The sequence below is a fragment of the Chanos chanos genome, chromosome 4, assembly GCF_902362185.1.
Source record: "Chanos chanos chromosome 4, fChaCha1.1, whole genome shotgun sequence".
Classification (NCBI taxonomy): Eukaryota; Metazoa; Chordata; class Actinopteri; order Gonorynchiformes; family Chanidae; genus Chanos; species Chanos chanos.
This window is the reverse complement of record NC_044498.1, coordinates 32,666,588-32,689,633: the sequence shown is the minus strand read 5'-3', so window position 1 is coordinate 32,689,633 and position 23,046 is coordinate 32,666,588. Positions and strand designations below refer to the sequence as shown.

The following is a 23,046-nucleotide window of genomic DNA, read 5'->3' as shown; positions in this document are numbered from 1 at the left end:
ACACTGGCTTATATTTGTACACTGCTCTTTAGAGCATCATATCCTCATTTGAAATGGGGTGGGGGGGGGGTCTTTTTCTTGAGAAAAACATAACTGTGCCTATTGCTTTTATTTTTCTTATTCTTATCTGAACTAAGTCAGTTGGTTAAATTATAAAATATAATATGATTTGTATTGTCTTTGTGAGAGAGATACTCCTATTTTTGCTCCTCTGTGTGAGTGAATAGGGAAACAGACACTGTGAATTTACATGCACACTGGGGACAGATGTTAACTTAAAGGTTTGCACAGGGTCAGTTGCTGCACAGTACCCCTGGACCTGTTTCAGGGCACGGGTCCAGTTTTGAGGGAAAAACAGCATATAGCTGTGACAGCAAGCCTCCCTCAGTCCTTAATGTGGACATCCCTGTCATGTTTGGGAACCCAAGGCGATATGCTTACAGGGTCGCCTACATTTCACTTGGTTGTCCTGCTACTTTAGAAGAAGATTCACATTTTCATAAATAAAACAGTGTTGAAAGGGGAAGATCACCCTTGTTAACATATTGCCCCTTTTTGACAATCGCCTTCAGTTATGTAAACTATTGTCGAAATTGTTCTGATGTGTTACTTCAACAGAATATATTTTTGTGTGTTGTTTCAGTACATTAATATTTATCAATGTTAAGCATATCAGTGCGTGACATCGTAAGCTGAACCGACCAATAATAGCTTTACATTCTGCCTTAAAGACCAATAGTAAAAGATACTGCTTCGTCCTTGCCACCTACAAGAACACATGAATACAAGATCAACAAGACTGCACATCACTCAGAAACAAACAGCTAAAAATCAACTAAAAATCCAAGTATTAGAAAGACCATCTGAGGTTGAAGCCATATGTCTATAAGGGTCTGGTCCCCCCCCCGCCCCCAGCACACCCCCATGCACACCCCCTCACACATACCCCCCATGGATGCATCTGTCAGCCACTGATTTGTTCTACACTATAAGCTGTGCATGAAAATCTTCCAAAAAACATGACAGAAGTATTTTATTAACTCCAGTAGGATTACATGAACTGACCTGTAGGAAGAAAAATTATTTGAAGTCACTGTCTTGGTGATGGATGAAAACTTTTTATTCACTCATAAAACTGTGTACCTGAGAAAACTATCTGAGAGAAGTTTATGAAACGTGTAGTCTGTAGACTCACGGGACTTAATTTGGGAACAGCTCCCCCGCTGTGTATGTGATAGTGACATGTACCTCTCATTTAATCTTGTCTCCACAGTGGTTTTTGGGCAATTTGCCTATTTTCAAACAGCCATGAATGACTCGGTTGAACTGTTTGATGGTCCCAATCAGAATGCCAGATTGCTAAGCTCCCTAGCAGGGTCTCATTCTGGTAAGTAATAGCCTTACGTTTTCTTCACTTTTTTGCCGCTTTGAGTGTGCTTTGAAATGTACAACTTCTTTGGAACATGAACAAATGCATATGGCCCTCACAGTCAGGGAGGAAGACATTTAAATGCAGGCAATTAGTAGAAAATGCCGTCACAAATGAGACTTTCTGCATTTCAAGATTTTCACCGTGAAAATATGTGCATATTTAATTATTTTCAGTTATTTACTCTGTCTGGTCTCATTGTGTGTGTTTGGGGTCAGAATCCATTTGATCATCCCGAACCTTCACACGTTCTTTGTGTTTTTTCCTTTTTTCTTTTATTCTTTATTAATATATATAATTTTTAATTTTGGTATTTCTTGGTCTTGGTATTTCTTTTTAAAGTGGAAGTCCTTAGCTTTATCAATTCCTTACAGTTTCCTAATAAAATGAAATGATCTCCGTCTTGGTTTCTTGCTGATTTATTGTTAGTATTACCAATGACAGTAAAGGGTAATAAAATACCTGAAAAGAAATCATTCTTAATTCCACATTCTTTCTTGGATTGATGTAGGCCATTGGATGTAAACTGTTTGTAAGGCACTTTTATATGTTACATTTTTTATGGTCTGCTGTGCAACTATATATTCCCCAGGCATGTGCTGAGAATTCACTGCACTGCTACCCTAGCTTTGAAAGCTGTATGTTGCCCGGGAAAGGCATATGTTGCAGCAGTCCATTCACATTTGTCTGAAACTGACTAACATACTAGCTTTAAGTTCTATACATGCACACAGTGCAGCTACATGTTTTGTGGCAAGGGTGTGAATGTCATCTTCATGCTCATGTACCACATATATGCATATTTTTTTTATTATTATTTTATTTCAAATCGGTCTGATTCTGGTAATATTATCATTTGCATGTGATGTGACCGATGTGTTGGTATAGTTCAAGACAGAATTTGTCAAATCTCATAGACTGAGGCTATGATCTGAATCATTACTGTCTAGGAGTTGAGATGATGATGTCCCTCCATCGTTAAACCCAGGGTTTCTTTAAGGGAGACTTTTGTTATTAAACCATCCATCATGTGTGTTTACTGCCACATACACTGCTGAGAATCATGAAATCTATAGCGCTAATGTGTATTCTCTCTCTTTCTCTCTCTCTCTCTCTCTCTGTAGGAGAAACCTTGCCTTTAGCCACTTCCAACCAGGTCATGCTGAGATTCACTGCGAAGAATGGCCCATCTGCCAGAGGTTTCCACTTTGTTTACCAAGGTAGGTAGCTCATTTTGATCCAGATAATCGCAGGTCAACACCGTAAGTAAAGACTGTGTGTGTGTGTGTGTGTGTGTGTGTGTGTGTTTTAAATCCAAAGCACAGTATATTTTCTCAGGTAGCCTGCAGTTCTTGCCCAGTCTTATCTATCAGACTTATTGTTCACAAGGTGGTTTGCTTTCTCATGGAGGTTGGCTTTATCTTTGGTCACCCCTGGGAGGTTTAAAGAGCTTGCATGCTAATCAATATGCCTGAGAGGGTGCACACTGTGAGAAATAACTCTCTCAGAGTAGAAGCAAGTGGCTCTGGCAACAGTGTCATAACCAACACAAAATAGAGTTAAAGGAGTGCAGCCTTCACAGGTTAAAGTGACGTATAATCCGTTTCACTTCTCAGTTAAGTTGAACGATTTCTATTTCCTTCATGCCTGACTCATGGAGCTAAATGGCGTAGTGTTTCTCTTTTTTCCCCCTGGAGGTGTTTGGACTGGTAATAACAGTGGAACCATTTCAGTTTTATTTCTGTGCCATTTTGGTTGTGCTTTCACAGTGCAGATAAAGCACATCTCAGGACACATGAAGCACCCCCACCCCCTTTTTTACAAGATGCAGTAAATGAACTGTGTGGGCTTTCATAAGGTTTTAAAATTCCCTTTGTCAGCTACACTACAGAAATGTATGATCTATTAGAAATTTTTCATGGATAAAATTTCATTCCACGCAAAAACATGGACCATGGCATGCTTACGGTATCTTTTTCTTTTCTTTTTTTTTGTCTGTTTTCCCCGTTGTGTTGTGTATTTCAACGTATGTGGGGAGAGAGAGAGAGAGAGTGAGAGAGAGAGCATGAAAAATACACTCTGACAGTTAAGACAGTTCATTTGGCACATGGAAACATTCTTATGAGGATTCTGGGTCTTGCTGGCCTCTTTCTATACATTGAGATCTATCGAACGTAAATATGCCACGATGGAAGCAGGTTCACAAGGTGCAGCGCTCCACAACAAAATGCAGTAAAACCAGCCAAGCTTCCAGACTGAGTTCAGGAAACATTAATTGAAATAAATGCATGAATAGCCAAATACCTTCAGCTTGACCAGTCAGGGTCAACTATGGTGCAACTGCTCTACTGTCAATTAAAACAAAGCTAATTGAGATCAGGAAGCAAAGACCAAAGAGCCAGTCAAGCAAATTTATATATCACTGAAACTGTGAGTGTGACTGAAAACATATATCATTGGAGACTTTATAGACAACATATTATGTGGGTGGTATAAACACTGTTTGGCGAATGGCAGAAATTTGTTAGTCTCATAGTCTTAGCTTTAGGAATTGGTTTGATTAGTTTAAGGTATTTTCCCATTGAGCAAAGTCATACATACACAAGAGGACATTGCCACCCATCTCCATACAGCCAGTGGGGAAGGGATGATGGAATTTGAATATCAACCCCATCGCCCAGGCCCGTCTTTAACGTAAACAAACAGAAATAATAGACCAGGAAAATTAGTTATCCCCAGATAAAGCTGAATAAACCTCTATTATTAAAATTAAAATAATGTTGGATTGTCTCATAGTAATTATCCCCACCGAACAAACGAACAAAAAAAGAAAGAAACAGAAAACAAATGATAGGCCATATGATGAACTCCCCCTTAAAAAAATCCAGTAACAAAACTTCCAAATAAGCGTAAGCAGGTGCCAGAACTCTTGAACAGTGAAGACATGGTTAAAGTGTAAAGACAGTATCAGTTAATACTTCAGTATCAATTAATACACCTTGCATCTGATTAAACCATTCTCTGGCATCATAATCTTACATGTACATCCAAGTAAAAGTGAGACAATGGTGGACCATTCTCAATTTTACATTATGAATATCAGTGTTATTTATCCCATTAAATGTATCGAGATTTGTCATTAGCTTCTAAATTGTATTAATGGGATTTCTGTACATTGAGGGGTAATTGGAAATAACGTTTTTCACCTTAAAAAAACATCTTTGTTCAGCCCATCTTTGCCCAAATACATAGAAGTCAAATGAAAATTCTGAGGTCAGTTTATCAGACATTATCAACCACCAACCACAGAGTTGATAGACATTCAAGAAACACAGGTCTACTTCATTTTGTTAGGAAAGAAATTTCCAGAATCAGAAGGTTGTCAGATTTTTTTTAATCATAGTTAAGAAATATCAGTTTTCAAAAACCTTTAAATAATATTTTTAGTATTATAAAGTCAATTGATTTTTGAATAGTGATGACTGGAGAACATTGTGATTTTTCAAGAACACAGATGAGCAGTTCTGCCCTCATTCCCGCACACTTTCATAACTGCTTTATTTTGGAGTTTGGAAATTACTTCCACTAATCTCTCATGAACCTCTGCTGTTTGCCCAGTTTTCTAATAAGAAATACAATTTGATTTTTTTTTAAGCTGTACCTCGAACAAGTGATACCCAGTGCAGCTCCATCCCTGAGCCCAGATATGGCAGACGGATTGGCTCCGAGTTCTCGGCTGGCTCTATTGTCCGCTTCGAATGCAGCCCTGGATACCTTCTCCAGGGATCAAAAGCCATCAAATGTCATGCTGTCCCAAATGCATTGGCACAATGGAATGACACCATTCCAAGTTGTGTAGGTGAGTATCGCTTCACTTGTCTAGAATGCAAATTGTCAATCTTTTACCCCAGTCAGAGAGTATGTGATTATACAGCTTAGTCTTTTGTAATGCGAAGCACAGGAAAAATCTAATTGTATATGTGAAGAGTAATTGCAAAGATCGATCATTCCGCAAAGTTTTTTTTTTTACTGGTATTATAATATATTCTGCAGCTGTTTTGCAGGTTTCTTTCAAAATAATTACTTTGATAATTATTTTGGTTTGATGAAAGCAGGATTAATCTACGTGTTGAGTGACCTGTTATTTACTGGTTTTGTAAATCATCAGGTTGCGATTTTTTTTTTACAATTGCTTGATATTGTAACTTTATTACCAATAATGTGAAGCTGTCAGACTGTCTGTAAGTATGTCTTGCCTTATCCATTGCAAAATTTTTGGAACTACCGCATTCGTTTTTGTTGGATGTTGGAACCATTTTGGGACACTGAGAAAATGAAATACAAAAAGTATTTCATGATCAATATGTCATAATTATGCTCTCAGAGACAAGTTAAATGAAGTTTCTTTGTGCAACATTTTAAGTTATGCATTTGGATAAAGCAAGAAATGACAGTTTCTGAAAATTGGATTTGTGCAGGCAATTGGAACATTTCAAATTTCAATTTTTTTTTTCTGACGCAAATTATAGACAGTTTTAGTTTATGGTGCTGATCATGAGTAAAGTTCATCTTTCCTCTGGCGTAATGACTCCCTGTGTCACATTACTCCATCTTGCCTCTCAGGACGAGAAGAAGCACATCTTTTCTGGCATTCTCTGTGTGACTCCAATTTACCCTCTGTTTTGCTCTACAGTTCCGTGCAGCGGGAATTTGACAGAAAGGAGAGGCACCATACTTTCCCCCGGGTTTCCCGAGCCTTATGGGAACAGCTTGAACTGTGTGTGGAAAATCATTGTTACTGAAGGAGCTGGAATCCAGGCAAGTACAAAAGAGGCACATTTGAATTCATCAAAAGCAATAAGTTGCACCTGCAGAAATGATAGGCTGAAACACAATGCAACCAGAAGTCACCCATAGGAGAAGAAAAAGGAAAAAAGAAGAAAAAAAGAGAGAGAAAGCTGGATGAGCTAATTTCAGATTCGTAAAATAAGCTCAGTGCAGATGAAGAAAATATGGGGAGAGAGCATGGCAATTGGTGTCATTTTAGAAAAAGACACGTTGAACGGCAAAATCTATACAGGCTGAACCATTAATGTGCTTGTAGAATGAGAGGAACAATTGTAAAGATTGATTATTCTACAAAGGTTTATTGTACAATCATAATTCCTTTTGCAGTGGTTATTATCTGTCAAAATGATTATTTTGATAGCTGATTATTTTGACTGAAAGAAAGGATGATCCAGGTAGGATGTGAGCTACACTGATTACCAGACATTAAAATCACCTGATTGTTCATATTATTCCTCTTAGATACAAGTGATGAGCTTTGCTACTGAACACAACTGGGATTCTTTAGAAATCTATGATGGCGCTGATATGACTGCTCCAAAACTGGGAAGTTTTTCGGGTTAGTATTTTTTTTTTCCTTTGTCATTTTTAATTTATGTTTTCAAAATTAATTCACATGTGGGTTATGCACAGTAAAACTCATGGCGTATTTTTCTGGTCTCTTTTCCATACGATGGATTTCTTTCAAGCTCATTATTTTTATGTCACAATAAAATTGAGAGGCAATTTCTTTCACTGATATAATGCTCCAGAATTCTTGGAAAACTGAAATTGGTTTTAGTCCAGGGCCATCTTTGTGCCAGCCGCAAGACAACAGATGAATGTCCTTATTTTAATGTTGGATGAATTGTTGTTCCAGTTCCAAAGACCTTTTGGGATCCCATTGGCAGCCAACTTTGCTTTCATTCCATCCCAATTAATTATAGTAACAAGATTCCCAGGACTGAACAGCTGTGTGATTTTAATTGAAACACTGAATGTCATGACTTTTGCAAATAATGGCATTAGTGTGTGACTCGTAAATTTCATAAAGCTTATATTACTAAATGCTTAATATCTATCAAATCATTCATAATATGGATACAAGATGTGTCCCTCTCCTACATTTGAGTAGTTCTAGGAAGCCATCCATATACATATGTTTTATTTCTATGGCATTTCTGCAAATGAGGACAATACATTGCTTGTTATCCCACCAGACTGTAAAAGGAAATTCATATATAATGGGAGGAAAACACAGGGATGTGTTGGATCACAAAAAAAAAAAGTGTCTACCTCTTTAATGAAAGCAAAAGTCACTTCACGGTAGGAGCAATGAGAGAACAGTGCTCCTTTGAGAGAGAGGAGCTTTAACCTTTTTTGTGTTTCCCATTGGAGAGAGCTCTGGCCAGGCCTAAAGCGATACTTTCAACACTCCTGTAATGAACTCAGTCGTAGTGACATGCGAGCACATTGTTGAAAGGTCAGACACCCGGGGAGAACAGTGTGGTTTAAGGCAAATTTCTCTGCCATGATCTCACACTGACTAGCATTGTTCACCTATTTAGATCTCTAATTCTCCGAGCGGAGACCGTAAAAAGCTTAAAAAAAAAAATAAGTTAATCTGATACAGACAGAAAATGATCTCTAAATGCACCTGTTGGATTGATGTGAGTGAGTGAACCCATAGAATGGCAAATTGATAATTTCCCTCCATTTGAAACTCAATGGTCCAAATTATACAAGTCATTTGTGAGCATGGGTGAGACATGCCTGGAGATGAGGAGACTAAATCATTAGGCTGGTGTTTGGTGCTCCATTAGGATGCAGAATACTCTCTCATGTCTGTGTGGTCTGTCTTTATATCCGTGACACACTCAGCTATCACAATCAGACATTTCATTCTTCCTTTATTCACGAATCCATTAGTATAATACCCTTAATTAAACTGTCAGATATGTTTTGTGTTCTTGTCTCCCTTCTCTTTTCATCACACAGGATTAATTGCGCTTCGTCAAATACCAATTGAATTACAATTGTGCAAGTTTTTTTTTTTTGTTTTTATGCACCATTATCATTACCTACCATCTTTTTGGCAGCTTTATATGACTTCCAAGACACATATATTTTTAGTTATAGTTAGAGTCTAAGATAAGAAAGAAGTTTTGACACTCAAATATAGGCTGAAGAATAATAATCAAAAGTATGATGAAATATGCATTCAGCAATGGACCAGTGTACATTTGGATTTACATACATCTTTTATGTCTATTACCAGCCTGTTAAAAGCTGTCCGTCACGTATATGAGAGATTTCCTTTACATTACATAACATCTAATGAAATGTAACTACAGTGCCCTAAATGTACCATATTCAATCCAGCAATGTCCATTTCGGCTCATTTGGGTCCGGTGTGACAAGCTTAAGAAATGTGGCCAATCACTGTCTGAGTAATAGAAATGATGGACCGCTGAATTGCCGGACAGTAGATTAGCTCTACCAACCTGTCAAAGTTCATCCAAAAATTATTAGTCAAGTCATTCAAGTGGAAAGGAGCATTTTTTTTCCTGACTGCTTGCAGTCTCGTGTGCTTGGACGGAGACATGCCTGCTGCTGCCTGGAGTTGCATGGGCCATATCATTGCATAATCTTTTCTAACTCTGTTGAACAGGAGCCACATCTTACATATACATACCCTCAGATCTGCTGAAGCTAGTACATGACATTACTGTTAATGGCCTTTTTATGCTTGACGTGTTGGATGATATATTGTTTGCTCTTTCTATATGAAACGGACTTTATTGATTTTAGAGGTACGTTATATGGAATGTAGAAGTGGATATTCACCCTTAAAAAACAATTAAACGACAAAAAAAATCTCTGGATGGATAGATTTTTCTGCTTGGAAGTGATTTGATGGCTTTTGACAGCTTCTAAAGATTAACGCTTTTCTCTAAAAAAACTATTTTTAAATGTTACTAAATATATAAGGCCCTAGCAATTTTAATTAAAAAATGAAAGTCTTCCATCTCAGAGTCTTGGCTATGGTAGAAACCAGTGCTGGTATGTTTATTTATGTATGGTAGTCATATGTATTTTCAGTGGTATCGAATGCAACATGTTTAAAAATGTGAACTACTTCATTCCCATACAAGTTCATATTGGTTCATGACTGGGAATGTTTCTCCCTTGGTCTCTGCATTGCAGTATTTTACAGATACCTGTGAGATTATGGACATTGTGGAGGCAAAAGTCATCGATATTGCTCCTCTTAAACATTTGAACAGCTGGTTTGAATGTTGTAGGTACAGCTGTCTTTCTTGTTTGTTGGTTGCTTAGTACAGGTGTTTTCAACCTGATTCAACACGCCCCCCCGTCTCCCCCCCCCCCCCCCCCCCCCCCCCCCCACTTTGTCTTTGTCATTAATGTCTCGTCTATGCAAACTACGTCAAAGCACAGTTACAAAAGCAAAACAGTCATGGGAGGCATTAGTTTGTTTTAAACAATTGCTGGTTTGTTGTTGGGAACAAAAAAGTGGAGAAAGGCTACAAGTTCATTATAAATTTACTTGGCGTGGCAGAGTTAGGATTCTGAGAGCACATTTCTTTCACATTTTTTGAAATGAGCTCGAGGTAGATATTGGCTGAAGGATAACACATAACACAAAAGCCAAAGCTGACTTTTGAGGATTTTTTTTCTCCTTTATGTGGGATGATTGACTGCCCTGGAGAATTCTGATGAAAGTTGTCCCCAGGGAATTTGGCTCTTGGAGGGCCAGTGACAAACTTCAATAAGCAGTGCCTGTCAAAATTTCACATGTTCCCATCCCCCTTTTTTTCTTGTCATTCTTTTCATTTTGGATGACCTCCAAAAAGGATAGTCTTTCACAAGAGAAAACATCCATTCAAAGTGATTAACAGCTACTCTGCCTCTCCTGTTCCTCTCACGAACTTTTGTCCTTTGATACATACTCTCTTAATTGAAGCAAACCAATCTGAATGTAAAATAAATTCACGCCCCATCACAACTGCAGCCCTTTGCAGCTAAGGCTGTTCTTTTGTATTGCAGGTACAACAGCTCCAGCCTTGTTGAATAGCACCTCCAACCAGCTTTACCTGCACTTCCATACAGATATCAGTGTCGTGGCTGCAGGATTTCACCTTGAGTACAAAAGTGAGTAGAGAGTCTGTCACACTGGGGTGCTCTCATTATCCCCAGCCCTTCTGCCCTTGCTAGGAGCCCAGAAGACTGCCCTGTACTGCATCACACTTTACACAGACTCTGAATCATATCTCTGCCTTCCTCTCGCTCATTTGCCCTCTGGAAAATGGGTGCGTTGTGACTACGAGGAGATGGTGTATGAGGGGGGAGACAGAGAGAGAGAGAGAGAGAGAGAGAAAGAGAACAACTGAGGGGTCAGGTGGGCCACACACACACAGAAAACATGCTTAATGTTTACCATGATCATATTTATAGCACAGATGATACCAGATATCTGAAATAAAGAATACAGTATTACATTTCTTCCGCTTACATCAGAGATGGTATGGTTGTCTTACATTAAAATACTTGTTGGCATATACAGAATTTTATTATCATGAAATGTTTCTTTTGAGATGGCAGGTGAATTTCAGTTAGCATTACTGTTTTCCTTTTCAAAAATATCACAGAAAAGCTCACATTTTCAGAACATGTAAGAAATGTAGTTTTTTACTCTAGTCTCCTGGAAGCGTGGGACCCACTGTGAATTTGATCTTTTATACTCTGTGATGGGGTTGGGGTTCCATCTGTGTCTTGAGCGTGGATAAGATCTGGGAAACTCTGGGTCTGTGTAGCCGCTCAAGGCCTCTGGGTCTGTGAGAGCAGGGGAAAGAATGGCTTTTTCCCTGCTCAGTCTGTCCTGATACATCCACTCTAATAGGCTCTCAACATCTCCAACTTTTCTATTTCTGTACCTGGTCCACTCAACGGGATATCCCAGTTTGTGTCTTCGTGTGTCCATTTCGAGTTGAATTGGCAGTGTATATTGGGGAAAGATAATGAGACTAAGAACTGGGGGTCCACACGCAGAGCATTCATCATTCCATGTATGAACCTCTGGAGATTTAGGGAACTCGTAAAGCCTTGTCAGTCCTGACTATGTTTGTGCTTAATGTAATTGTATCAATACATATTAAAGACACCTGAGCTGACAAATGTATTACTATTGTTATAATTATTATTATTATTATTATTATTGTTATTGTTACATGTTGACGGTTCTGTTTTAAAATGATATCTTTCATTTGTAATACAAATCCTTGTGTTCTTGTTTTGTAAATGTAAACATGACAACAGAAGTCTTTGTTAGTGATATTCATAAAAATGATGAAGCGGCTGAAACCAGTGTTGTCACAAAGCCACAGCAGCACCCGCTGAGTCCTACATCTAAACAAGGGGAATGCACAAAGCTTCCTCTTTCACTTGCCTGACTGAAGCAGTCGTCATGGCAACATCCTCTCACTGTCTATAACAGTATTAAATTTACTCCTTGAAATCTTGGTTTTAAAGGGGGGCATAAAATCACACTGGGAACAAACGCGCAGCAGATCACTGATCCAAACTGTGTGTGCGTGTGTGTGTGTGTGTGTGTTTGTGCGCGTGTGTTTGTGTTTGTGTGTGTGTGTATGTGTGAATTCCCAGTTGATATGTAGTTCTTTTGTTTGTGTTGTTACGTAATAGAGTTTTGATTGGACGCTCAATGTTTACATGAGAAAAATGGCCAGGGGGCCTAAACCATGTCTTAGCATAACAGATCCCATGTTATTCTGTTGAAAACAGCCGTGGGACTTACTACCTGCCCCGAGCCTGTGGTGCCAGCCAACGGCATTAAAAGCGGGGACCGGTACATGGTAAATGAGGTGGTGTCATTCAGCTGTGAGCCTGGATACGTGCTGCAGGTGAGAGTTAAACAGACTCCATGGCATGAAAATGGCTTTCTCTCTGATTGGGAGCTTGTCTAAGCATTCAGGCTACATTCGATTCTCTCTCACGTATTGTAACCTTTCACCTTTAGGGTCACTCTCATATATCCTGTATGCCAGGAACTGTGCGTCGCTGGAATTACCCCCCACCTCTATGTATTGGTATGTACCCTAACCCACAGTCAGGTTTATTTGTGCTGTAAATCTGCGCAATCAATATGTTTGCGCTTCTTGTCATTTTTGTATATCATATAAAATGTTTCGCGTTGCTTGTGGGGCTTGAATCCATTTCTTGTTTGTCTTTATTGCCTGTGTGAATCAGCAAAATGCGGAGGGATCCTCTACGAAATGAGCAATGTTATTCTAAGCCCTGGATTTCCTGGGAACTACCCCGGTAATCTGGACTGTACCTGGAGGATTTTATTGCCCGTTGGATACGGTGAGCAAGTCCAGCACAGGCAAAAATGCACACTGTCTAGAGAGGCCCATCACTCATTATGTTTACCTCTGTTATCTCTTCTCTTTTTTTTAAGTAACAAAGGAAAGAACTTTAACTAAGTTAGCATGTGCGTAGTTCTCAGTACATTGGGACTTCATTAGACCAGCTCGAAGCAACACTTCATCATTATTGTCTGGAGTAGAGAGGAAGTTTACTTCCTCACCTGGTACAGTACAAAGCATTATTTGTCTCATTCATTAACTACCATGAATGCCCTGTGCAGGCACAGTCATGAAATATTCACCTTGGCAAATGTATTTTGAGGTTACTTTGTTCAAAATTAATCCTTCAGATAAAATTACCCCCATGCTGATCTCTGCTGAATACTGAAAAATACAGAGTGGTGCCTTCTTTATGCTACATTTGAGTCAATGGCTCCGCTGGGCTATATTCTGTTGTTTCGTAGTTTTATTTATCTTGTATTTTTAGACTAGTGCTGTATATGCAGTATGGTATTAGGCCTTTGTCATAGATCGTTAGCTCTTCAGTGCATCACAGTTCAAGTAAATGAAGAACAAAACAGCCATTGCACTCTTAACAAGGTAATTGCATGTGATTCAAAAAAAAAATCCATTTGCCATTCGCACTTGTCTCCAAGCAAAGACATTTCTTCTTCTCTTCCCAACTTAAGAATAAAAAATAATGCAACACGGAGACATCGAAAAGCAATTTTCTGCCTTATCAAACACTCTGCAAGAGCAAGAATACGAAGGATCCTGTCTGAGCTGTGTAGCAAAAAACTGTGAGCTTTTGCTGTTAACTGGGAGCGATATTTTGAATGAGACACACAGACGGTTTGCAAGCTCTGATTATAGCTTTTAACTCAGACTGAATAGGTAGAGTTAAGTGTTTTGAGAAAAGACGGACACAGCTGAATAACAATAAAGATAATCTTTAAATGGCTTGTCCTTGGCATCAGTCAGAGTACATGCTTGGCCTGAGTGAATAAGTTTGTGATTGTATATCTCTGGATGGATAGGTCTTTTTTATAGAAGGCATATTGAGTTAATCATTGTTGCATGTGGTTATTAACAAAAAGAAGATGATTGTGTTAGAAGAATTTAACAGTATGTAATTACAGGACATTACATTTATCTCCTGGGGCAGTCCGTCCTGTTGAAATGCATTCTCAGCTTGTTGTCTTTCGGTTATGCACCATAATGTTTTCCTTTTTAGAATTATTGCAAGCATTGACATCAGATATTAGCTCAGATGTAATTACATTATTATGACAGTAGTGTAGGCGTGCTAATGCCCTTTACTCTGAAAAGTTTTTTCGGCAAATATATTATCAGTATTTAGAATTCAAATTATTGCAAAATGTTAATTCAGTTCCCTTTTGGATAACAATCATGTTACATTAATGCCTTACACCTGAGAACAATTTGACACCAAAATGAGATATACAGCATACATCCTTTTCTTCCTATTTTCATTTATTTATTTATTTATTTATTTATTTTTGTACACCATCATAGTTCACAGGGAGCCAATTACCAAGCACTGAGATCATGTGAACTTTTCTGCAGGTGTTAATGTGAGCGAGAAGTGCTCTGAGATGTTTCCATTAACAGCAAATCTGCACATCTGCTGCCCTAGCTGTTTGAATCAAAGCAAGATGAGCCTTGTCAAGCACATCACGTTTAGCCATGCACAGAATAACAACAGTTCACAGTTTGTTAGATATTTGTAACAGAATGATACCTTGATTTCATCTTAATTTGCAGGGGATGTCAATTAACACTGTGCCTCTATGTTTCATAGGGGCTCATATCCAATTTCTAAACTTCACCACAGAAGATAACCACGATTTTTTAGAGGTTCGCAACGGCCCCCAGCACAGCAGTGCCCTCATCGGCCAGTTCAGTGGGAGCCAACTTCCACCCCCTCTCCTAAGCACAACGCATGAGACCATCATCCACTTTTATAGTGACCATTCCCAAAACAGACAGGGCTTCAAACTGACTTATCAAGGTACAGCACCTATCATCAGTTTGTTTCTGCCTTTTTTTCTGGCTTCATTGTTACTTAACATTCAAACCACATTTATAGTGGTGCACATTTTTTAGGCTTTGTGTGCCAGATTTTTTTTCTGTTTTTTTTTTTCCCCCTCCCCTTAATGTCTTTGCTCCTGGAGATGATGTCAGTCGTGTGCCTCCTGTGCATGAGTGGGAGAGTGACAGCATCCTAACCACGGGATCTCGGTGTCTCTGATCATGTGAAATATCTGAGGAGCATCTCCTCCCGAGATCACTGCCAGGGCATTCCATTATGACAGCTCTCACTTCAAAAGCATTTTAAATCAATCAGCCCTTGCATTTAGATGTTAGATACTTGGTTTCCACTCTATACAAATAACTCTACCGTCTCGTTTGTCTCACTTGTAGGTCAAATAGTTCGTCTGCTTCCTTTTGTGCTCCTTTTTTTTATCATTATTTTCAGACCCTCTATGAGTTCATAAGTTGAAAAGTCATCGCATAACCTTGATCTTGACTCTCCCATGCTGTTTTGCTCTAGGGAGAAAAATCAATGTCATATTTTGATGTTCTGGATCACAAATGACCGAGAAAAAAATGTATATAATACTAAGTGGTATTGGTCTTTTTTTTTTTTGGAAAATATGGGAACTTAGTGGTTCTTGATGGATTGTGGATTTTGATACGCATGCATTTCAAGTAGCGTGTGATAGTCTGGTATAAATGTGGGTATTCTAATTATCTGAGACATTATGCTGAATGTGCACATGACAGAAATAAACAATGTGCATTCATTGGTTACATGTCTCTTTGAGTTAATATTGTCTCAATCATTCAGGCTGTATATGAAAGTGAAACACATTGTCCACAGATAAGATCTGTCTAATGAAACTCTGCAACTTAGTCAATTTATGATGAATGCTTCAAGGTCCTTTTATTGTATCAATAGTCTGTCCTCTTATATCCTAAGAAAAAAATGCACTTTTCCTTGATTTCCTAAAGTATGTTGATCGGTTCTGAGATTTTCTGAAGTCTAAGCCGAATATGATGATTTTCTTTTATTAAATGATGGAATTTTTCCTCAGTTTTTTATTTATTTTTTCTAATTCAGCTTCACTTTGTGTTTCAGCATATGAGTTACAAAACTGCCAAGATCCATATCCTTTCCATAATGGATATGTCATAAATAATGACTACAACCCAGGCCAGTCAATAACGTTTGAATGCTACCCTGGATATGTTTTGGTTGGACATTCAGTGCTGACCTGCCAACATGGGACCAACAGGAAATGGAACCATCCCTTTCCACGATGTGAGGGTAAGTGGTGAGAATTATTCAAGAATGTTCTGATGTGTACTTGTAAACTGGTGACAAGCTGACAAGCCTTATATGACCTGTCCTGTCTGTATTGACATGTGCAGCTCCCTATCTCTCTCTACTTATTTTGCTTCCTCCAAGTTGAGGAAAGAACACATCTATAATTCTTTTACAAGAAAAAAAAAACTTTAAAAGGTATTATCTAGCTGGGGTCTGAGCTCCCAAAGGTGTTTTTAATGATGCTCTTTAAGTGTTGCAACTTTGTATTACTGGTGGAATGAAGGCCATTGTTTTTTTTTGTTTTTTTGGGTTTTTTTTTTAAACAGTCTTTTAAATTGTGCACTTTGAAGAAAGAGCCAGTAGAGATGTTTGCTACTGGGACCTGTTCTAAATTACAACCTTGATGATCAGTGTGAGCATTGTGGTGTGAAAGCAGGATGCTCCCTAATCGATCAGAACCTCCACATATTTCTCTGTGCCTCTCCGCAGTCCGCAGAGTGTCTAACTTATGAAAGCCCTGCCAAGTCTTTCTTCTGCTGCTCAAAACCTTCTACCAGTCTTGTCTGACTCACACACATGTGTGCACACACACACACACACACACACACACACACGCACATCACCCTGTCCAAGGATGAGTTTTTACTCTATATCATCAAACATCTGCTAATCTTTAATCATACTGAGAGTTACACAATGCTAAACATATTGTTCTGTCAATGCCGAGAATATAGTGCTTTATAGCGGCATGCCATGCTGTTAATTGACCTGTCCAAATGTCATTGAGAAAGACAGATTGTGGATTAGGTCATGTTTTTCTTTCTCTCCAGCTCCCTGTGGCTATAATGTGACAGCTCAAAATGGCACTATTTTCTCTCCTGGGTATCCCAATGAATATCCAGACTCCCAGGACTGTACCTGGCTCATCACCGTGCCACATGGTCATGGTATTTACATCAACTTCACCCTGCTTCAGACTGAGCCTGTAACTGATTACATAGCTGTATGGTAAGCATTACACAGCTCATACTACGTGCCAGTTTGTGGGGTCAGTGATCATTATTTCAGACAGAAACAGACCTTGAAAAAAATCTGTGTTGAAACTGCAGGGTAACAATGAAATAATAAAAAAGAAGAAGCAGTTTCACAGTATCAGTATACTCTCGTGAAAGTTCTAAAATATTGTGCTCAGTATTGTCATGAAAATATTGCATACTGTTTATTGTTCTTCGCTGACCAAAAAATGAAAAATTGTACAATTGAGGTTTCAATAAAATTAATAATGCAAGCGCTTCACTCCTAGCAACTTATTCCAGTCTTGCAGAGGAGCAAAGTCTCTCTGTAATTACAAAATAATGAATTTGTGTCATGCTAATGTAATATTTATTATATTATAGGAAGTAAGTGAAAATAATGTTGCCAAACCCATGGTATTCTATCTTTTATGCTAAAAATAGCCAACTAATATCTAAATAGCAATTTCCATTGTAAACTCTGCAGCACTTTTAAGTCGATTACAGAGATGGGTGGCAATTGAGGAAATGTGCATTATACAGCCTCTGTCTGAGTAATATAAGACATTAATCTTCAAAATCCATTAAAAGAGTGGAGTAGTCTGTTAAGTCATCTTTTTTTTCTCTTTTCATTCAACACATTCCTTAATATAATGGTTTTATATGAAAGTCAGCACAAATCCTACGACAGATTGCAAAAGTAAATCAATTCTCCCAAAGTGCTGCAAAATGAAAGGCATTACACTGTTTAACATGTGCACTCTAAGTTTGTAATGTGTTTTCTGCTTTCTCACAGGGATGGCCCTGAGCAAAGTTATCCTCAGCTGGGCATTTTCAGTGGAAATACAGCCCTAGAATCAGCCTACAGTTCTCTCAACCAGGTCCTCATCAAGTTTCACAGTGACTTCTCCACAAGTGGATTCTTTGTCCTCAATTTCCATGGTTAGTTTCTCCCCTAAATGAAAAACACGTTGCCTCTGAGATGTGGTGTGTGCCATAAAGCATTGCTTGAAAATGTTTGAAATATGAAATTTATCTTGTTTTTTTTTTTTATATATATATATACAGTAAGAGACCGTGAAAGCTGAGATACTCAGGACATCAGTGTTATTACGGGAGATTAGAAAACTCAAAAATAGAACTCTTAGACCTCTGTCATACCAAAGTGCTAAAATATATATTACATATTATTTCAATATCATCCTTTTTTCCTTCAAACAAAATGTGTTCTTTCACTACAACACCCAAAACCCAAGATAAAAAAAGGTAATATCAACTTGGACAATATCAACTTTTTTTTATCAAAAACAATTGAATGAAAAATGAAACATGAATTGATTGGTTTCTTGAATCAACTGGTTATCTCCTTTTTTAATCTGTCTTTAATAATAGACTTTGGTGATCTGGTAGCATGTGTGTTATTGTCCACTTGTTTCTGGGCAGTTAAATGCTAATTAAATTGATGTCAAACCTGACCAGTTGGGTCCATCAGTATAATAATTCATCCTTTCAGAGAGCAGATATCTTACTTCAAAGTCCACATTTGTTGTTTTTAACTTTAAAATGTGTTTAAGAATAAGAAGCGATGTAAAGGACATTTCATGTAATGATAATTCTGCATTTTCCCCTCAAAGTATTTCGTTAAAAGCTGAAAATTTCGATAAGACACGTCCATAACTGTGTTACTATAATTTTTGTTTGTTTGTTTAATTTTCTCAGCTTATCGTCTTAAGAAATGCCCTCCTCCACCTGTGGTGGAGGATGCAGAGATGTTTTATGAAGACCAAGACCATGAAATTGGTACGTGAATGTCAAAGAGATCATCAAAGCCCTAAAAACAAGCAAATCAACCTCCCTTCAATGCACTTGTCTCTTTGGGTCTCAACACAGGTGATGTCGTAAGGTACCAGTGCCTTCCAGGTTTCACATTAGTTGGCAATGATGAACTCACCTGTAAGCTTAATTCGCATCTGCTATTTGAAGGCCCTCCACCTATATGTGAAGGTACGTGAAAACCCAATTTTCCTTCCTTTATTTTTTTCTCAGATAGGATTCATTGTCAATAGGACAAGCCATAGAATACAACAAAACATAATACTTAGGAGTCAAGAGTTCTCCACCGAGTGTTTAATCTGGGGAACAAAATGAAAAAGGTCAAAGGACAAGGTCAATAGGGTAAGGTATTGATTCCTGACTGATTCTAAAAATGAAAACTCAGAAAGGGTTCCACAGTTCAGATGTATGTATTGAGGGCTTTAAAAACAAAACAAAACAAAACAGAATGCAAGGTGCTGACAAAAGCTAATTTGGCTTAGAGCCACAGTCGTAACATTTGTAAAGATAGCGGGGATTTATTGAAGATTCTGGAATACACTGGCCTATCCCTATGCTATTAAGTGTTTTCTTTCCATGAGATCTCACTCTCTTAGACCCTGAGGTGGTTAGACTGGATGCAAGAGAGAATTGTAATAAAGAGTTGTCCACGACATCTAGTTTCAAGGTTTTCTCTTGTCCTTTTATACATCATTGCATTGTACATACTATTCATATTTTACATTTGAACATAAAAAATTACTTGTTAAATTCATTCATTAGTGGATTCAATTAACTGAGGTATTGGAACATTTAGAAAACACTTTTTTTCATTATCAGATGGAATCATCAGAGTACATGAGAAAGGCAGTGCCAAGGCCTTTCTACATTGGCTAATCAAAGTGTTAACAGTTAGTACAAATGGTCCTATTGCTGTGAATTCCATTGACTTACACAAACAAGGCTTAGCAGCAGAGCTCTTGGACTTAAAGAACTTCATCACTCAGGTAGAGCCAGCAGAAACACTGTACATGCTAGCTAAAGTTTAAAGGCCTTTTCAACATGTGGACCCATTTTCTTAATCACCTCTTTGTAATTACATATTCAATATGCCACCTCATCTTGCTCCTATATAAATCAAATAAATACATAATAGCACAACTTCATGTCCAGAAACAGCTGATGAATGATGACCAGTGTTTTCAGACTGTTTTGGTGGAATGTCTTCACTATAATGGTATTGGCCCGAGATTATATTGTTTTCCCTTATCTATCTGAACAAAATAAAATCTATTTTTTGTCAAGATCCAGTGGGAACATGGATGATGATAATGTATTTTCATGGCACAGTGTACACTGGTCATGGAAGGCAGGATTGAATCCAAATTTATGAACAAGGTAGCTGACAGTTTGCTTAAGATTTATGGAACTTTCACAAACAGAATTATGATGTTACATTCTACATTAAAATACTTTGAACATCCTGGTCAACAGACTCCATTTACTGTAAACAGCATTGGCATTGTATCTCTTTGGTATTCACATTTTTACATTAATTGTTCTTTTAAGAGATAAATGTCATAAATGACAGTTGCTCTGTTTACACTGTGCCTGGTCCACAGCCCAATGTCCAGCAAATGAGGAACGAACAGCATCTTCCGGGGTGATCTTAAGTCCAGGATATCCAAAAAACTACCCTAATTCCCAAACCTGTTCCTGGATCATCAAAGTGCTGCCATCACACACAATCTCTATTTATGTGGAAATGTTTCAGAGCGAGAAGCAGTTTGATGAACTTGAGATCTTTGATGGTAAAGCTCCTTTTCCCTTTTTTTTTAATGCCATTGCTTTTGAATTTAATTACTCCTTAATCTTACAGTCTGAAAAGTTTGTCATTTTATTTATTGAGTCTGTCATGTTTTGTTTGCTAGGGCCGTCTGGACAAAGCCCATTGTTGGTCGCACTCAGTGGAAACCACTCAACACAATTAAATTTTACAAGCAAGACTTATCAGCTTTACCTCAGATGGTCAACAGATCACGCAACCAGCAAAAAGGGATTCAAAATCCGATATACAGGTTTGCAAGATTATGTTTCAGGTTACTGCTTACAGCTGGGTAATTTTGAAATGTGTAATTTACTTATTCATTCTAAGAACTCTGATTAGCATTTACTACTGTATTGTACCCTCAGTTCTTTCATCCTGTCTGGTTCCGGAAGCCGGAATTCATATGAAAGATGGACAACACATGCACTCTTTCTGCTTATGGTGTCAGAGAGGATTAATATCCAAGCTTCTGTCCTCCAAGGCTGTTGCTTTGGGTTTAATTTAGGTCAAAGATTGAAGGGAAGTCAGCTTTTTCTAAGTTAGCCCTCATTAAGCCGAGACCAGACATTTTCTACCTTCAGGGAGCCATTCACAAGTCTGCCATAATGGAGGTCAAAGATCCTGTAATGAATTTCACTGAATAACTGTCATGTCCAGTGCCTCAAACAGACATTTCTACCAATGACCAAACATGATGTATATCCTCCAAAACCCACTGGCAATGATTACTTTCCATCTCTTCAGTCGTTTCCTCTCTGCTGACACTCTGTTTTGTTCCTTCTTTTTTATTCATTTGACTTGATCCCCCTTGTCATTCCATGCCCCAGTGCAGGTTGTTTTTCCTGTTTGTTTCCACATGTTTTCCCATTTATCACATTTCCCATTGAAGGGGTGTTGAGAAAGACTGTGAATCAGAGGGAGAAATCGTTACTCTTGCATCGACTCTCGGCATGGCTCTATGAATTATCATTTCTGAAGCCCTGTGAATGGCTACCATGCTGCCTGCTTCTTTATAAGACTTTAAATAATGAAAAGACTTTGAACACATGAGTGTAATGCACCTTCATCTTGCTTTATCTTTACAAAACTGCTTTGGGAGCTGATTCAGAAGCTTTCCATGGGAATTATATTTTCTTAAACAGCCCATTGGGTTTTCATCAAAGTGAATTAGAATGCTCTGCTGCATTGAAATTTTACATGTAGTCTAATAATCCACTTGCACAACTTTTTTAGCTCTGCTTGTGTGATGGCTGATTTGATTTTTGTCTGTCTGAAGTGAGATTTAGCTGTAAGACTTGAGATTTCAGAGGATCTGCATTTGCTATCCTTTCCTTTCTCAGCCAAGATATGGAAGAAATATTGAATTTACAGCTCATCATATTGAGAAATTTAGATAGTATGGCCATGCGTTATGCTGTATTACTCCTCTCTTCCTGCTATTCTGTTGTTTTTTCTCAACTCTTTTCTCTGTTCCCTCAGCTGCCTATTGCAGCGTGAACAACTCACCCAGGAACGGTGGAGTTATTAACCGAACTAAGGATCGACCTGGCAGCAAGTTGCAGTACTTCTGCAACCCAGGCTATAGGATTGTAGGCCAGAGAAATGCCACGTGCAGACTCCATCCAAATGGGCTGTATCATTGGGACACCCCTGCACCACTTTGTCAAGGTAATTCACATAGTCAACTGACATTTACTGACTTAGGCTCTGATTCACTGTATTCAGATGTCTTGAAAATGTCCTGGAAATTGCAGTGAGCCTGATTCTTTTTGACAGTATCTGTCAGTCTGTGGTCTAGTCAAGAGCATTACTATGTGCTCACAAATGAAATGGTGTTTTTATTTGATTAAACACCTCTGTTGATGAGTGTGCAGTGAGATCATGAATGTCCTTTGTCCCAATGTCATAATACCCTGCTGTTCGGTCACGCTAAGAATGAAATGGAAATGTGATTGAATGCCTTTGATGTGTTGAGGGTTTTCTTAATTTCATTGTTCATGGTTAGTCTGCCGTAACTGGTCCACTAATTTTATCCTTCAGTGTGCATGGTCCTCTGTCCACCCCTCATTTGCACCTAAGCACCTTCAGTCCTTGCGTAACATCATTGCAGCGAATCACCATAGAAAGATACTCTTTCCCCAAGCTTTTCTGTGCGTTCATTAGTGAGACAGCAAGTTGCTGGAGTCATGCATGTATTTGCATAAAGAAGTAGGGAATTAAATTTGCAGTAAGGAATTAAACACGCTTATCTCAGTGAGTTTATGTGAGACGACTGACTGTTTGGAGATAGAGGAGAGATGTAGAGGAGGAAATGCATTCTCATAGCAGTCTTTCATGCAACTAGTGACTGGCGAGACAAAACAGAGGAAATTGAATAAAAG

At 38.3% G+C, this 23,046-nt stretch overlaps 1 protein-coding gene across 1 annotated transcript in view; it reads left to right on the top strand.

Moving 5' to 3' along the window:
* Positions 1-23,046, top strand: part of csmd1a (CUB and Sushi multiple domains 1a) — a 256,232-nt gene that overhangs the window by 213,139 nt on the left and 20,047 nt on the right. The window contains exons 34-51 of the mRNA XM_030772244.1: positions 1,274-1,387; positions 2,554-2,649; positions 5,085-5,288; positions 6,123-6,247; positions 6,740-6,836; positions 10,325-10,429; positions 12,077-12,195; positions 12,312-12,381; positions 12,542-12,658; positions 14,483-14,692; positions 15,824-16,012; positions 16,843-17,020; positions 17,822-17,967; positions 18,745-18,825; positions 18,916-19,029; positions 20,460-20,648; positions 20,769-20,915; positions 22,145-22,333. Of these exons, the coding sequence (XP_030628104.1) occupies positions 1,274-1,387; positions 2,554-2,649; positions 5,085-5,288; positions 6,123-6,247; positions 6,740-6,836; positions 10,325-10,429; positions 12,077-12,195; positions 12,312-12,381; positions 12,542-12,658; positions 14,483-14,692; positions 15,824-16,012; positions 16,843-17,020; positions 17,822-17,967; positions 18,745-18,825; positions 18,916-19,029; positions 20,460-20,648; positions 20,769-20,915; positions 22,145-22,333 (2,490 nt within the window). The remainder of the gene's footprint in view (positions 1-1,273; positions 1,388-2,553; positions 2,650-5,084; positions 5,289-6,122; positions 6,248-6,739; positions 6,837-10,324; positions 10,430-12,076; positions 12,196-12,311; positions 12,382-12,541; positions 12,659-14,482; positions 14,693-15,823; positions 16,013-16,842; positions 17,021-17,821; positions 17,968-18,744; positions 18,826-18,915; positions 19,030-20,459; positions 20,649-20,768; positions 20,916-22,144; positions 22,334-23,046) is intronic.